Genomic DNA, 16,869 nt, shown 5'->3' on the forward strand with positions numbered 1-16,869 from the left:
TATGCTTTCTTTTGACAACTCTGATACCCTTTCACGGGTGGGAGGGAGTTCATAGCTAATTAAATTCCTTTCTCTCTTGTGGTAATAAAACAATTTTTGTATTCTATTGTGTTATTTGCATACGCGACGTTCAGTCGACTTGAGACTTTATACCTCAGATATCTGGCCCAAAATATCTGTGCCCAAAATATGAATAACTTTGACAAAAGTGAATAAACACTTTTACAACCCTTGAGGATTAGCAGCTTGTTCAGACTGAATCCACGTCATGCTGACTTTGACTACGTGTTGAGACACGCCGGGCGTATGAAGATGAGTGGCAGAACACCAGGTGCCTCATATGGAGTTATCGAAGTCCAACTTTCTTCCTAAAGATCCTCCCACAACAGGCATGTCAGCTGGAAATAAATCGCTATGCGACATCAATGCTTACTGGTTTATTTTTTTTAATCAACTAGTGTATTGTGTCTTGAATTTTTATAGATCACGATTACATGTATTGGAGCCTCCTATCATTTTATAAGATATTAGCAGGAGTGAATGCACACTATTTTGTAGTAGTTGCCTATGTAATAACATGAAAACCTTGAGATTATTTTAGTTAAAATTTCTAACGTTGATAAAAATATCCAATGAAGTGCTTTTTTTTTAAAAAAAAAAAAAAAAAAAGGATCACATGTTACCCAAAAATACGTATTTACATCTTTAATTCTTAATGTTTCTGAGTTTGAACAATTCTTCAGACTCTTTCCTGGCTGGTCTAAAAGGAATTTTAAAAACTTATTTTTAAAAAGATGAAATACACTGATGCTGACATATTTGTGGTTAGCCATGAATGCTTCAAGCACCCTAGGCTCTATGAAATGGGAATGGGGCTTTCTGCCACCGTGAAATACATGCTGGTGTTTCTGCACTCTTCTACCTGCTTATCCAAAATAGATCGTGGTTACCAGCTGTGAGATGCAAAATATTCTATTATATATAAAATACTATTTACAGGTACATATAAATACATGTATATTTTTATATAAAGTGTTTGTGTATTTTACATACGCACACGTGTATATATAACAGAATATATATTCTGATCCTAATCAGTGAGAGGAGTTAGGTAAAATTACTGTTGGTTTTGTTTCATTTTGTTTCCTCTCCTTAATTGCTAGTTCTGTAATCTGTCTTTAGGACCTAGTTTCCCAGATTTTCCAGTTTTTGCTGTGGTCCAGTCACACACACACTTCTATTCCTATACACTTCCAGATTGCTTTGGTAACAAAGGTGGTAGACATTTTTGTAATAGTAATGAGCCGAGATGCATCTCATGAATTAAAATGCGTATAAAATATAAAAATGTAAAGCAATATAGAGTATTGTTGAATGGCTCACTAGGTTATGTCACACCCGCAGTACATACATTCACCTACAGCATTCTGAACAGCTTCACAATGCCTTGGTCTTTCTTTGGGTCTCAAAGTTTTGACTGTGTGTTGACCATCAAGCTGATGGTACTACATTGACTGGTTGAGGAAGGACCCAAAACATGTCAAGACTGCCTTTTTGCTACACCATTGCAATAAATACCAACCTTTTCTGTAAAATGAGGGTTCTCCCATTCTCCCTCTGAAGAAGGTTGACAAAGGATGGGCAAGGATGAAGCTGTTCATCCCATCCAACCCTGGCCATTGAAACTGTGGATACAGGAAAGAGCTTGTGTTGTTTCTTTGGCTGACCTAACATCAAATGTGGATAATAACACACGGTTATACTGAGTGTTTCTGCAGGAATGATCGACCTGTTCGTACAGTTTTAGAAAAGTGCATCAAAACCAAGTCTTGCTTTCATTTCATCACGAAAACTTACCTCAGAAGCATGCAGGCACTAGCAGTGTAATTTAAATCTATTTCCACGTTACTAACACCTGGATAAATGTATGCTAGAGCAGAAGTCTTTGTTTTTTAAAAAAAAAATTAAATTTGGAGGGTTCATTTTGTAGTGATCTGATCTGTTCCCTGACGTGATAACCCTGTGTTGGGTGCAGTCAGAGCAGGGCCGCTGAGCTTGCTGCTGGTTCGGCCTCACAACAGCAGGCCTTAGATTTACCGCTTGTGATGCACGGTCCCCAGCTCACCCCATCAGGTTTGCTTGAGAAGAATCCTAAAAATGTGTTTTGCTGAAGGTGATGGTGTCCTGAAGATTCCTAAAGAGCTTGTTTAATGTATTTCTATTTACTTATTTTCTCTGTTGTTTCCTATCAGAGCCAAGAGCCATCCGCTGTTTCTGCTGGCACTGCCTCCTTGTTTAACGCCAGGTCAGTCTCTGGTTTTGGGTTCAGTTTCACAGCAAAACTCGAGTTCCTTTGGAAAATGGGGCGATGTGGAACGAGCCATCCGATTGCCTCGGCAGTGTCCTGCCCAGGAAAGGTAATAAATATAATACGTTTCTGCCAACAGGTACCTAAGTTTACATCATGAAAATCATGTTAGCTACATATTAAGAGGGCATGGGTTCACACATGTGAGGGATTGTTTATCCCAGTAGTATGAATAAAATCCAGCCCACGTCTTGATATGCTGTAGACGAAACTGTATGTTTATAAATGTGCATGAGAATATAAAAGACCAGAAAGCATAGCGTGTCTTGCAACGTTACTAACATTGACTGCTTGATTTTCAGTGGGTTTCTTTGCTTGTTAAGAGGTTGCATGAGGCCAGTAGGATGCAATGCGTTAAAGATGATGACCTGTATCTCAGTTCTGACCTGAACTTTCCCTAAACTGTGTGCCCACAAAATCACAGAATCATTAAGGTTGGAAAACACCTCCAAGATCATCCTGTGGTCCACTTATGGTTGGACCATAAACACTGGACCAGAAATTCCAGTGTTCTGGCTGGCTCAGGGTAGGTGTCATGGTTTAATGATCTTTCCGGTGCCTTTAGGAGATAGGGAATTTTTCAAGTTTTATTTTTAGGTAGGGCACGAAGAGGAAAGGTGAGGTGTGAAAGCAAGTTAACGCTGCTTGGATCCTGCTGGTGCTTTCCTGTCACTGGTCACACCCTGCTGAGCAACTTTGGGGTTTTATTTCGGATGGGACGTGGCTCATCCCACCACCTTCCTTGGGGTAACGATGGAGGCCGAGAGCTTGTAGGAACGGGTTGTCACTGGGGTGATGGCAACCAGCCCCCTGCTAGACCACCGAAGCCGGGCTCAGCATGAGGCACATTTCCAGCAGCAAAACCTCAACCCAACACCATGAGGGTGCACCATGAGGAGGGACCCTGCTGGGACCGCCACTGGGAGCCCTGTGGACACCACACATGGTGGCTCTGCCCCCTGAACACCATTGGCAGCGGCGGCGGGGGCGGGCCGGGGCTGCACATGGAGGGAGCCCGCTGGCGAGCCGAGCCGAGCCGAGCCGAGCCGTGCCATGCTGCGGGCTGCCCTGCTGCTCCCCCTGCCTCTGCTGGCCCTCTGCGGGGCCACCCGGGGGCTGGGGGGACCCGGGATGTCGCCCCCCGGCCCTCGGAGGTACGCGGCCCGCCTGCCCCCGGGGGCGAGGGTGGGCGACACCGTCTTCACCCTGCCGCCGGGCGCCTGGTTCGAGATGGCGGCCCCCGGGCAGGCCCCGCTGCGGGTGGACAGAGCCTCGGGGCGCCTCTACCTCAGCGGGGAGCTGCCCGCCGGCGGCGGAGCCGAGGCTCTCGTCAAGGTGCACACGGGAGGGGGACGAGGTAAGGGAACGGGGCGCCGGGACCCTCGGCTGGGGTCTGACAGGGGATGGGGTTGGGGGCTGACAGGGATTTGGGGTGCTCGGGGCTGTGAGCTCCTTCCCACTGCGGGTCCCAGCGCGGTGTAGGGTGCGCTCCTCGGACAGGGCAGCGCTGGGGGGCGGCACGGGGAAATGCTGGGCGATATTTCCAGCCCCGAACCTTAAAAAACCCTCTGGCAGTGAAGGCAGAGCTCCTCAGTCAAGCCACAGGCGTGCTGCTTGACCGCCTCGCTTATCCCTCACGAAAGGAACTGACCTTGTGGGCAGTGCTGTGTAAATCACCCACGCTGTGCGATGTATTTTTACTCCTCTCTGTGCACCGATGGAGTATTGACAAGGGATGAGCCTCAGGGAGAAAGGAGTTCGATGGTCAAGTGGGACAAGGTCATTCAGGCGCTCCTCTGAGCCACTTGTAAAATCCAAACTATCTCCTAAATGTGCACAGCAGTGAACGTGGCATCTCTTCCTACCTGCTTATGAAGACAGCTAAAGATTCAGAGGCTTTGAGCATCTTGTTCTCATCTGAAGCAATCCGGTGAACTGTCCAAAGCCAAGCAGAATTAACTTGAGCCTGCTCCTCATTTCTCCTCACATACCAAATACAATTAGCTGTGGATGACACAGCAATCAATACTATGGGACATGCGCCCAACTTTTTATCCTCTCCTTAAATGAGAAACGAAGCCACCAGACCCTCACTAATTGCCGTGGTTTACATAAAAGTGTTGTGAGTGGAAATAGGCATTTCACGGGTGCTGCTTCTCCAGTGACATTTGTGTGTTGGCTTTTTGTTTCCAAGGAAAAGGCAGTAACGCAGGGCAGCGTCTCACTGTAGTCCTAGAAGATGAGGTATTAGCACTGAATTACTGAAATAAATGTGAGTATGGGGTACTGAAGCCTCATGAATCCTGATTTAGCAGTAGCAGTGGTGGGCATGGGATTGCCCTCGTGGCTGAGAGGGCTCCATGGACCCCCTCCTCTGCAGGGGTGTTGTAGGCAGAGCCTGAAAAGCAGCGAGCCGGGCGACTCACCGAAAGCAAGCTACGTTTTTAAAAAGGCATCTGTCAAATCCTAAAGTTCCTGAAAATGCACCTAGCCCACAGCATGCTTTCAAACATCAAGCGGTTTTGAGTTCCTTGCACTTTCTGCCAGAAAAAACACCTCCGCCAGCATGCCCACCTGGAAAGGAAAACCATTTAATCTGCTTAATCCGCTTCTGTACAAACTAATGAGTAACCTTGTACGTTGCCAGCTCTGATTTCCAGTGAAGACACAGCTTAGTTTTTTCATGCAAAAACGGCCCATTTCTTCCTGGCACCCCCTGACATTTTTAGAGCAAACCAAACCTGAGACCAGAAGCAGAAACCTGACCTGGCAGTCAGGCTCGGAGGTCACGCTGCTGTTTTCCCTTCCCACTATCGGGCTGATTAAAGCCATATGTGGATGCCACCGCTATGCCTTCAAGTTCAGGTGCCAGCAGAGGAAAAGCTGGATTTGCTTGAACCGTAAAACCATTTTAGTGGCCAGGGATCATTAGACAAAACAGCAAGCTCCAGGATGAAGGTTATTGTGTTACCCTGTCTGTCTGTATCTCTGGAAGAATCTCACTGTAAAAATATGTAGTGACCCAGAGGCAATAAATAAGTGGTAAGAATGTGTGGTAACGTGTAGAGATCAGAAACAAGCAAAACACTTCAAAAGTGAAGAGGTAAATGTAAAGTTTGTTACATGTATTCCTAGCAAGGTAGATAAGGATTTCTCATCACTTAAACAGATGCCTGGTTGTAACAAGATAAAGAGAGGAGCAGAGACCTCCAGAGGAGAATATGCAGCCCTTTATCCTTAACACAAGCCTGGCAACTCTCTTTATACAGCCTATGATTTTATATTTCCAAAATGTCAGGGTATTAAAGCAACAGGAAGGCACTTAAAAATTTGTTTCAGACCCAGATCAATGCTGCACCTTGCCAGAAACATCCCTGCATGCCCTCACCACTGCCTCACACCCCACGAGCACAGTGTGTGGCTGATGTTGGTGCTGCAGGACGGGATGCCCCAAATCCAGGCAAGTGTGCAAACAGCCTTTGCTTTTGGAAATACGATCCTGAAGCGGAGCTGATCTTCATCCCATTTGTGCATCTCTGCTCCCCTTTGAAGGCTGTCCTCACTCATGTGCTGGTGGCTTCCACACAGGTGTTTCAGTGCAGGCACAGCAATTGTTGTTCACTAACAGAACTTTCACCCTCTACAGTCTCTCGTCAGTGTTTGGTGTGGAGCTGACCCGTCATTTTCGTGATGCACTGGAACTGCACCAGTCTGCTCATTGAGACCATGCAAAAACTGATTTCTCTTTTCCTTTCCCTCAGAGCAAACCATTATTTGGGATCCCTGCTGGCTTTCCTAAGGCTTGTAGGAACAAATCAGCTGCTGGATTCAAAGGCCATTGGGGCAGGAGGGAGGGGGCACAGCTGGCAGCATGACTGTGTAAATACCACTTCTGTAGGCCCAAAGGCATTTGTAAAACCAGCGATGAATGCTAGTTAGAGATTAATTACTCCTGTAAGACATTTGCTGTAAGTTTAAATACTCTTTAAGTAGATAATTCCTGTGTATATTGAAATATTGGGGGAAATTTCTGAAAGGCACAAAAATACACATGGAAGAGTCTTCACAAACCATGTCCATACGTGTTTTTTTTTTCAGATCCAGTGCTTTTCTTCTCGGATGCTGTGTAGCTGGTGAGGACTGGGCTGCAGCTGTTTTGGTGCTAGGGGCTGTTTGGGAGCTGCTTTATGAGAATCTGACGCCCATGCTTGCTCCATCCTTAGGTAGTACTGGAGTACCTGGGACCGATCCTAACTGCACAGCAAAGACCAGAGTGCTCAAAAGCAGCTGAAATGTTAATAAATAAATAAATAAATAAATAAATAAGCAAAAAAATAAATAACTCTGTTGTTAGACAAGACTAATGACTAGAAACTGGGGCACAAGAGAGGCTTGCAGCCATGCAACATCTAGTTAGGAAAAAGTCTGATGAACTGCTAAGTCTGAGCAATCTGATTTGTGATTTCCTAGGTGGTTTATGAGGAAGATGTGTCACCCTCTGAGTGAGAGGAGTGAGCAGTGCTTGAAAGAGGAAAAAAAAGAACACACACAACAAGAAGGATCTTGAAAATAAGTGACAATTCCCCCGGTCTCCGTGATGATGGGTAGTGTTAAAGACAAACAGATTTTGTGCAAGCTGCCTGCCCGCCAAGCATTGTACCTTGCTGCCTCAGTAACTGCTGTGTCTGCAGGGAGGTCTGCAGCCTGAAGGCAGCTTCCACGTAAAGAAACGAGCCCCCCCCTCTTCTTTTTTTTCCTTTTTTGCTTCTACCAAAACACACTGATCTTTTCATAGTTTTCAGTCTATTTGCTTACATTTTTAAAAATTCCTCTTGTAAAATGTCATTCATAAGGAAAGCTGCAAATTTATAGGACAAGCATTTGGAGGATTTCTAGAACCATTTTTTTTGGTATATTTGAGATGGAAGTTTATTAATTTATTCAGTCCACAAGGTGTTTCCTGGCAATTACTTTCTTTTAATTTGAGGAAAAAACAGGTAATTGGTGCCACAGAACCGAGTGCTTCGGAAACATCCTCACGTGCTGTGCTGTCTGCTTTACACTGAAATGATTGCTTTTGCCAGAGGGGATATAAACAAAATAACCACCACTATTTCTCGGGTGTGATCTTTAGGCACGTTTTTTGCTTCTGAGCTTCCCAGAGGTTTCCATTATAAACCCACTCTGGGCAGTGCAGTTCGAGTCCTCGTCTTGGGTCTGCGAACGAGCTGCCCAGCAGCGCGTGCGTCTCTTGCAGACGATGACTGGTACCTCTGCCACGTCACCCTGCTGGCCCCAGAGGAGGAGCTCCTGTCCTGGGCCATGTACCCCTACCCCTACCTGGCACGCGTTGATCCAGACGCCCGCAAAGGCACCCTCGTCTACCAGCTCGCTGCACGACACAGTAACAGCGAGAACACCAGCGCTGGCCTGACGTACACACTGCTTGCAGGTAGGTCCGGTCTGAAAAAAAAACAGCAAGCATCTGCCAAGCTGCAGATTTTTCTTATCAATTTCCCATTTTATCCTTTCAGTCGGTAGCTTAAGGCTCTGGTTTTTGTACAGTCCTGTCTCTTTTACTCTTTTACACCAGCCAACAGCATGGTGTGAGGAAGAGATAAGGAGAGGGAAGAAGAAATAGGATCTAGGTAGACGATTTGAGGATAGCTTACCTCAAAACACTGAAGATGCAAACGCTCTTGCTGCAGGGCACTTTTCACACCAGCTTTACATACCTTGTAGGTGGTGAGGAGCGGTTTCAAGTTGATGCAAACTCTGGGGTTATCAGGACGACGGGCCTGCCCCTGGTGTGGAACAAGGAGTACGTGGTCACCGTGCAGGCCTCGGATGAGTACGGCAACAAGAGCCCCTACGCCTCCATCTCCGTCCTGGCGGGCTCCCGGCCTCCGCAGTTCACTAACGTGTCCTACAGCGTGTTTGTCCCCGAAAATACGCCACCAGGAGAGAAGTAAGTCCTGCTGTGTCAGGTGAGCTCCTTTACCATCGTCTGGGGGGGAAATAAGCGATCCTTTTTCTGGTGTTTGAGAGTCTGTTCGGCTGCTGGAGAGTAGCACGGGGTTTTAAGGTGCCCAGCAGTGAGTGCAGCCACGCCACAGGGCGTTTAAGGAATAAGAAACCTCCAAATAAGCTGGTCAAGTAGGAAAAACTGCTGCAGATGTGCCACTTGCTCCTTAAAAGAGACCAAATGGGGAGGAGGGAAGTTTGGCTCCCTCCCTGGAGCTTTCACTGAGATGGGCTTCAAGTGTCTCATGCTGGCCAGGGACTGGTGTGAGAGATGGAGCTGCAGAGCACAAGTCATGGCAGAAAGGCAAGCACTTATTTCACTGCCTGCAGGGGGGACAGCAGCATCTGGAAAGGCCCCGTGCTTACTGTTTGTCCTGTCCATCTGAACCATCTCATTTTCTTAATCTGAAACTTCAGAGGAAGACAGAAGTGTAGCAGTTATCTGTATAACTGAAGCAGAACAGTAACTGCTGGAAAGCGCTGGGAAGGGTACATAGGGGAAGAAAAGGGAATTTCAGGTCAGAAGGGGATTGAAAAGCATTTTTATCCCAGCCCTGCTGTGTCAGGGATCAGTTTGACAAGAGGCAAGGGGACTTCTTGTAGCACAGGGACTTCCAGCCTGAATCCACCTTTTATCATCCACTCTTCTAGGTACCCCCTGACATCTTTCCCTGTAGAGTTGAAGCGAAGGATTATTCTCTCCCTCTTTACAGAATAGCAGTGGTCGAGGCTGTTTCCTTCCAGAGCCAGCCCCTTTCGTACTCGCTGCTGACGAACCCCAGCGGGCTGTTCAGCGTCAGGCAGGGGAGCGGGGAGCTCCACCTCAGCCAGCCCGTGGACTACGAGGGCGAGCACCACCTCTACCACCTCCTCCTGAAAGCCACGGAGGCTGAGAGCGAGCTGAGCAGCGTGACCGAGGTATGGGAATCGCTTCACGTCCTGTCCAGCTCCAGTACCTCATGAGCTGAGCGAGTTACATGCGTGGGCAGTCCAGAAAATTTGTGAAGAGAGATGGTGCTCGGGAGGGAGGATGTCTTGTGGTCATGGCAAAAGTCTGGGCTCTGATCTGGGGTCATTTAGGCTCAATGAAATACTTGTTTGGCTTTGGCTTTGCCTCTCATCAGCTTGGAAGTGGAGGAGATGACATCTCTCTGTGTTGTAGTGTGGGAAAATGTTTAACGTCCCATCCTTATACCTCCACTGAATGCCCAGACTGTATCCAGGGTGAGGGGCATGTTTTCCTGAGAATCAAAACCAATATTCCTTCTCAGGGTGTCCTTTTGTCTCAGGTCATGGTCCATATCACGGATGAAAACGACTGTTCTCCTGAATTCCAGCGCTCCATTTACACCAGGGACAACATTCCCGAAACCATTCCTGTCGGCACGTCTCTTCTGCAAGGTGAGCACCTCTTCCTTCAGGCCCATTATTTGGTGTTACAGGTTCACATTTCTACCATGAGAAAATGCTCTTCCACAGTGAGCAGTGACTTTGTAAAATGTGCACTTTCCTGGGGTCTCTAGATGGCTTTTAGGTGTCCTGGAAGTAGGTTTTTAAGTGTCTTAAGGTGAGGATGGAGTTGAATGGTCCAGGGACAGCTGCTGCAACTGGTGTGAGGCAGCGTCGTGAGGCAGAGCAGCACCAGAGAGAGCTGGTGATGCAGGGAGATGCCCGGAGCCCTGAGCTGATGCATCTGCACAAGGGGGCCAGAGATGCTGCTTTGGGAGCAACCTGGCCTTGAGCACCTCCAGGGATGGGCCATCCACAGCTTCTCTGGGCAACCTGTGCCAGCGCCTCACCACACTCAGAGTAAAGAATTTCCTCCTTGTATCTAATCTAAACCTAGCCACTTTCAGAATATTATCCCCTTGAAAAAAATGGAGCTGTTGGAAATAATTTTAAACCCCAAGTTCCAACCAAAACTTCACAGTCACTTTTAAAATCCTGTGGTTACACAGATGAGGACTCAACTTGGATGGCGCTGCACCTCTTGTCTCACTTCATGAAGTCCAATAAAAAGAGGAATAAAAGTCCATTTTCCAACCTGTCTTTCTGCTTTTCATCTTTGAAGATGTCTCCAGGTCTGATGTAGCCCATCATGATGTGACAGGTGGCACAGATGTGCTTTGCCTAAAACCAGGAAAACGCACATGTGCTCGCTGTCAGTATTCAAAGCGAAGCACGGGCAGGTGCCAGGTAACAGGAGTGCAGGCTGAGACCTCGGGGTGGGGATGAACTCTCTAAAATGGGTGAGCACCAAGGCAAGTCTCAGTGAAAACATTCACATCTAGGACTTGTCTTTTGAAGACAAGGCTGTAAGTTGCCTGAATCTGAAGCTGAACTTGTGCAGGACACGGTGGTGATAAGAAGCATGTGGCAACATGCTGATAGCAGGGCTGCAGGGACTGCTTTCCCTGCAAACTTATCCAGAGAGCTCACCGCTTGTTGCAGCTCATTTTTTGGTTTAATGGCTCCTGGGAAGAAGTAAGTTGCCAGTCGATCAGAACGATTAACTGCTGGAAGTTCCCAAGCATGTGATTTTCTTTGAAGAGATGAATGCCGTTCTCTCCATGAGACTTGTAAAGCTGATTAAAATTCACCCAACTGTGGGAAAAAAAATGTGTGCCCCACGCCCAAATCAAGCGGAATGGCAAAGCTGTGCAGCAAGGTTTATGAACGCATCCAGCTTGGTTGTCTTGCCATGCCGGGTGAATTATGGGGTATGTTATGGTAAATACTGGGTAAAACTATGAACTGTGCCACTTGTTAAACCTGTGGATGATGTAAACGCAGGGTTTGGTCATCAAACGTTTTTATTTCAGCGCACTGGACAGCTGCGTAACGTGCCAGCATCACATTCCCTATTTGTCAGGAAAAAAAAAAAGAAAAGAAAAAAAAAAGAAAAAAAAAGGTATAATTGAGCATGTAAAATGTGTTTTTGTAAATGGATTTGGAGGTGTTTCACAGGAAGTTAGAACCACAATAATGATCCTGCTCAAATGAGGAGGTGGTTTAATACCGGGATGAGGCGAAGCCTCACTGTCTGGCTAGAAAAACTGCAGGGTAATTAAAGAGGTGAGCTCCTGCTCTTCAAATCACTTCTGATACAACATGTAAGCTCTCGCTCTTTGCTCTGCTGCTTTGCTGCTCTGGAGCAGATGGGACTCCGTGGGTACTGAGCAAACACTTGTCAGGGAGGAATGTTTAAGCCCTCTTTATACCTCGCAGCGCCAGGTAATTAAAAAGTACATTAGCTGTAACGTAGCCGGGAGCTAATTAAATTGGAACGGCATCCCCAGAGAGAGCGAGGACACAATTTGTGCCTGATAATGCTCAAACAATGTGCATATTGATTGCGTGTTAATTACCAGTGCTGACTGCTGTTTGCAGGAAGCAGGTTGCAGAGCTGGGATTGCCGCGCTCTGAGGGCATTGCAGCGAGCAGCCAGGCTGGGGCAGAGCTGTCTTGCTTGGTTTGTCCCGGGTTCCTGCCGAGTTCCCAGCCTCCTACTGCAAATGAGGCATTTATGATGTCTTTTTATGGACTTTCTGTTCCAAAAAAACCCTATCTGAAGTTTATTAGGTAGGAAATAGCATAACCAAAGCCCTGCTGCAGCGTGTTAAGTGTGTTCCCTAACAGTTCTTGCCACAGACTGCGACTCTGGCTCCAACTCGGAGGTCGCCTACTTCGTCCAGAGCACTGATTTTTCCATCACGCGCCACGGGGTCATCAATTCTAACCAGAGGCTGAACTTTGAGCGAGCAAACCATATGTATGAGTTCGTGGTGATAGCCGTCGATAAAGGACACCCCCCTCGGACAGGAACCGCGACCGTGCGCGTTCGAATGGCCAACGTGAATGACGAGGCTCCTGTGTTCTCCCAGCCCGTGTAAGCCACCCTGAATGCCCACTTTGCTTTTTACAGATGCTTTGTGTAACCTTGATAACACTTGGCTAAATGTTTCGTTTTGTTTTTTTGTACATCTGTAAGTACCCCCTGGTTTCACTGGTAATGTATCTGAAGAAAGGCTTTAGAAGCTGGCACTAAACACCCTCCAATTTCTCCCTTCCGTGCACCAGTTACAGAACTTTCATCTCAGAAGATGCTGGTCCCGGTGCCTTGGTGGCCACAATTCGGGCCAAGGACCCTGATGGAGATGGGGTGCTTTACCTAATTGCTGGAGGTAATGAGGAGGGCAATTTTGAACTGGATAGCCAGAAAGGTAAGAAAGGTTATACAACACAATTATAAGTCAATGCAAGTACCTGCTTTATCTTCAGGTTACTCTCAGGCAGATTCAGAGCAAGTTTTAAAATCCCATTGTTAATTTTCCTGCAACTTTTTTTCCAAGTGTCCTTTTTTCTACCCCTTTTTCAGCACTGGTCTACAGCAATTGCCTCATATACAAATTTGGAAGATAAAATTATAGGTACTAATTCTAAGCAACCTCTTCTATTTTAATTTCCATACACCAAATTCAAGTTCAGCATGGGAGAAAATGGATCCTAAAAAGCGAATGGCTTTTACATAAACTAAATACAATACAGGGCTGCCAAGTGACTACAGTCTAGTTTCAACTGTCTCATAATAAATGGCATCTTACCTCAGCAGTAGTCCTTAAGCCACTTAAATCTTTGCATTTATTCATGAAGCATGGTTCAATAAAAGAGAAGTAACTGACTGGCTTTTCTTTGCAGGTACATTTGTTGAATGCACAAAGCAAACACATTTTAAAAACACCGAGGGAAAAAAAAATCTTTTCGCTCCCTTTTCTAGCTGTAACACTGGTTCTTAAACATGAGGACAGCCCCACCTGGCAATGCAGAATGTGTTCAGGGAAGACAAGATACCACAGAAAAACTCCACCTGGCCTCTATCTCCCTCTTTTTATGCCCATTCTTGTCCTCCAAAGTTCTCTCCCCTGGCAGCCACACAAAGGGTGCAACGTTTTCTTTCCTACAAAGAAAGGCTGAGAGAGCTGAGGTTGTTCAACCTGGAGAAAAGAAGGTGCTGGGGAGACCTTATAGAGGCCTTCCAGTACTGGAAGGGGGCTTATAAAAAAGATGGAGAGAGACTTTTTACACGATCCTGTAGTGGTAGGACAAGGGGGAATGGTTTTAAACTAAAAGAGGGTAGGTTTAGGTTAGATATAAGGGGGAAATTGTTTACTATGTGGGTGGTGAGGCCCTGGCACAGGCTGCCCAGAGAAGCTGTGGCTGCCCCATCCCTGGAGGTGCTCAAGGCCAGGCTGGATGGGGCTTTGGGCAACCTGGGCTGGTGGGAGGTGTCCCTGCCCATGGCAGGGGGTTGGAATTAGGTGATCTTTAAGGTCCCTTCCAACCCAAACCATTCTGTGATTCTATGATATCCTCTAGTTTGTATTGACTGCTTCACCTGTATGTCAAAAATCAAAAGGAATCACCATATTCACATATTCTGCAAGTGGAGATGCGTCATATCAGCTAGAATTAGCTGTTTGATATTCATGGTTGACTTGAATATCACCAAAATTTGGTGCCTTGGTCCTAGGACTGCGTGATCTGATGTGGTGACTGATGTGATTTCGTGATGACTGTCCTGTGCTTTGCAACCAAAATACAAACTGACCCAAAAACACAGTGGCAAAGAAATGTGATGCTGTCTTGACTTTTTTTTGTTTGTTTGTGTGGTAAAATAAAATTGCACTTTGCTTCCAAATTCAGGTATCATTAAACTCCGCCGAAGCCCGCTGCCCAGCCTGAGGGGGCCACAGTACATTCTGAACATCACTGCCATAGACGACAACGTCTCGGGGGGGCCCACCCCTCTCAGCAGTTTTGCTGAGGTTATTGTAGGAGTTAATGATGTAAATAACAACAAGCCTGTCTTCAGAGAGGTAAGATGTCTTTCTGCAGATACTCTTTTCCCATCGTAGCTGGGCTTATAAATTCTTCTTGGCTCCTGGTGATAGCTGCTGGGCTGAAGGGACTGTGTAAAGCTGAATGAGTCTGTAATCGAACACATTTCTTCACGCTTAAAAAGCAAAGTCTTCATTCTCTTTTTTCCATCCTTTTTCTCCCTTAGAGCTTGATTTCTTTGTGACTATGTGTAATAGAAGTGATTTTCTTCTGAGTTTTCCTACGTGCTGCCATGGTGCAGCTAATTCGTGCGGCTCGGTGTAATACATAGGGCTGGATTTTGGGTTTATTTTTAGTGCACTTACTACAGTGACAGCACCTGGGTTCTGGAGAACCAGCCTCCGGGGACGTATGTGCTGCAGGTGGAAGCCTACGATGCAGACCTCGGCGTTAACGGGGAGGTGAAGTACGGGCTCATGCACCGCGACGGAGCTTCCCTGGGCTTCAGCATTGATCCAGACACAGGTCAGTGGCTTCCAGGTTACTGAGGTAAAATGAAAACGCTGTGGTATTCTAGTGAGAGTGCTGCTGTAGGTTAGCCATAAGAGCTTATAAAAAATAATGGGAAAAAAATAGAGTAAGTGGGTAACCATCTGTATAGATTCAGTTGCTAGTGACTTAGATGGCAAATTGAGTAGGGTAACAAACCCCTGGTCGATGTGAAGGTAAAAAGCTATTCTGAGACAGTGACAGTCTTGATGCACTTCAGATGAAGGAGCTATAAAAGTTGCTGATGTTCCTGTAGTCAAAACAGTCAAGTGGGATACTTGCATGTTGGTGTCCAGGACCCCCCAATAGACTGGAGGAGCCAACAATAGGGAAGCAGAGTCCTTGTCTCAAGCATAATGCAGGTGAAGGTCTGGAAGGGGCCCCAGAAAGGCCACTTTAAAGTCTCACAACCAGAAAAAAAGAGCTGAGAGAGGGAGAGACTTGGTCATCAGAGAAGAAAAGCTGAAGACAGGGCGAAAAATGTTCAATTTATTAACTGAGCTACATGATTCTACCCTGTTTTAGTCTGTTCAACAAGGCTTTGACTACATCACTTAAGATTCCTGTGGTGTGACTCTTCCCCAGAGCAATAATATCTTTCAAATTCTCAATTACTTGGATCAGCAGTGCAATAGCCCTAAGGGACATCTCTCGAGAAGGCTGCTGACCACTGGTGCTGTCTGGCAAGTGAAGAAAGGAGAGACAGGACTTGCAGTTGCTCTGGTCCAAGCCCTGCCTTCCAGGGTTGGACAAGGATTGAGCTTTATGGTTGTGCTGCATGCAGGTGTAGCTCCCTCCTGTGCAGCAGCAGCGCCGGTCCCTTTCTGCAGGCTCAGTCCTGAGGTGTCTGTGTCCCCAGGGGTGATCACCACCACGCAGAGCTTTGACCGCGAGAAGCAGAGCGAGCACACGCTGTCTGTGACCGCCACCGACCGAGCGCAGGAGCCGCTGGTCGGCGTCTGTCAGATCCCCATCTTCATCGCTGACGTCAACGACAACGAGCCCAAGTTTGAGAACAGTCGCTATCAGTGTGAGTGATGGTTTTCCTGCTACCACAACGTGAACCTGTTTAGTTGTTCCTAACAATGACAGTCAGCTTTTGGGTGACCGATCTTTGCTGCCAGCTAAGCCAGTTACTACATATCTCATTGTCAGTGGAAGAATGCAGAATTAATAAATCTCATAAGTGTCTTATTTATTGCAATACTCTCTAAAACACCGACAGTTTTCAGTCCTATGAACCAGGCAGATCTGATCCCTTTCCTCTGTGGCTTTTTCCTGCCCCATTTTTCTGCACTCTGAATTTTTATTCAGCATTCCCCGAATCGAAACATGACAAAAGCTGAGAAGTCAACGACCCTGGTGAGAAGAGCAGTCATCATCGGTGTCTCTTTGATACAGTGCCCTGCTTCAAATAGGTTAGAGTTGTGTTTATCTCTTGTCAAACAGCCTGAAATCCTTGGCTTATAGCCTACAGTTGGCTGTGAGCCCTGATCCCTCCTGTGCTCCTGAGCTAGCTTTTCCCATTTGCCCTGGTGCCATTCCCTTTTTCATCCCCCTACGATGTGCTTTTCAATGATTTACCTTCAGCTGCTGCTTCCCCAGTAGAGTCCTGCACTTCAGGACTTTTTATGTCACCCACAAATGACAAGGATGCTTCCTAGCTGATGAACTGTGACAGGCTTTTCTTGCATAATTGCCTCACCAAGAATGGCAAAAAATGGCTGATGATGTGGGTGACAGCAAGTCCATTTTGGAGGTTTTGACCGTTCAGTGGAAATGTCACATAGGGCAAAGCAGTGACCAATGCCTTATTAAAATGAAGAGGGCTCATAAAAGCATTTTAGGACACAGCAGAGGAGTCCCTGAGACAAAAGTCATGTTTTGCAAAGATGAACCTTTCTACTGTACCTTCAAGTATGTTCTTCAGGTGAAACTGCCCGTGATTGTTTTTCAAAAGTAGTGAAGCTGAAAGGTTGCATTTGGTAGTTATGATGACTTTGGCATTTCCAAGGAACAGGTGGATTTTGGGGGGATTTTTTCATGAGCACAGGAAACCTGCAAAGGTCCTATAGCACAGGCAGCCCTTT

General features: G+C 46.6%; 1 protein-coding gene across 1 annotated transcript in view; it reads left to right on the plus strand.

Annotated features, from left to right (window-relative positions):
* Nucleotides 1-3,499: 3,499 nt before the first annotated feature.
* The window catches only part of LOC116485659 (neural-cadherin-like), a 39,012-nt gene continuing 25,642 nt past the window's right edge, over nucleotides 3,500-16,869 (plus strand). The window contains exons 1-10 of the mRNA XM_032181149.1: nucleotides 3,500-3,725; nucleotides 7,626-7,820; nucleotides 8,111-8,336; nucleotides 9,106-9,310; nucleotides 9,682-9,793; nucleotides 12,032-12,281; nucleotides 12,473-12,615; nucleotides 14,096-14,268; nucleotides 14,587-14,755; nucleotides 15,639-15,809. Of these exons, the coding sequence (XP_032037040.1) occupies nucleotides 3,500-3,725; nucleotides 7,626-7,820; nucleotides 8,111-8,336; nucleotides 9,106-9,310; nucleotides 9,682-9,793; nucleotides 12,032-12,281; nucleotides 12,473-12,615; nucleotides 14,096-14,268; nucleotides 14,587-14,755; nucleotides 15,639-15,809 (1,870 nt within the window). The remainder of the gene's footprint in view (nucleotides 3,726-7,625; nucleotides 7,821-8,110; nucleotides 8,337-9,105; nucleotides 9,311-9,681; nucleotides 9,794-12,031; nucleotides 12,282-12,472; nucleotides 12,616-14,095; nucleotides 14,269-14,586; nucleotides 14,756-15,638; nucleotides 15,810-16,869) is intronic.

This window comes from Aythya fuligula, chromosome 2, assembly GCF_009819795.1.
Source record: "Aythya fuligula isolate bAytFul2 chromosome 2, bAytFul2.pri, whole genome shotgun sequence".
In the NCBI taxonomy this organism is placed as follows: Eukaryota; Metazoa; Chordata; class Aves; order Anseriformes; family Anatidae; genus Aythya; species Aythya fuligula.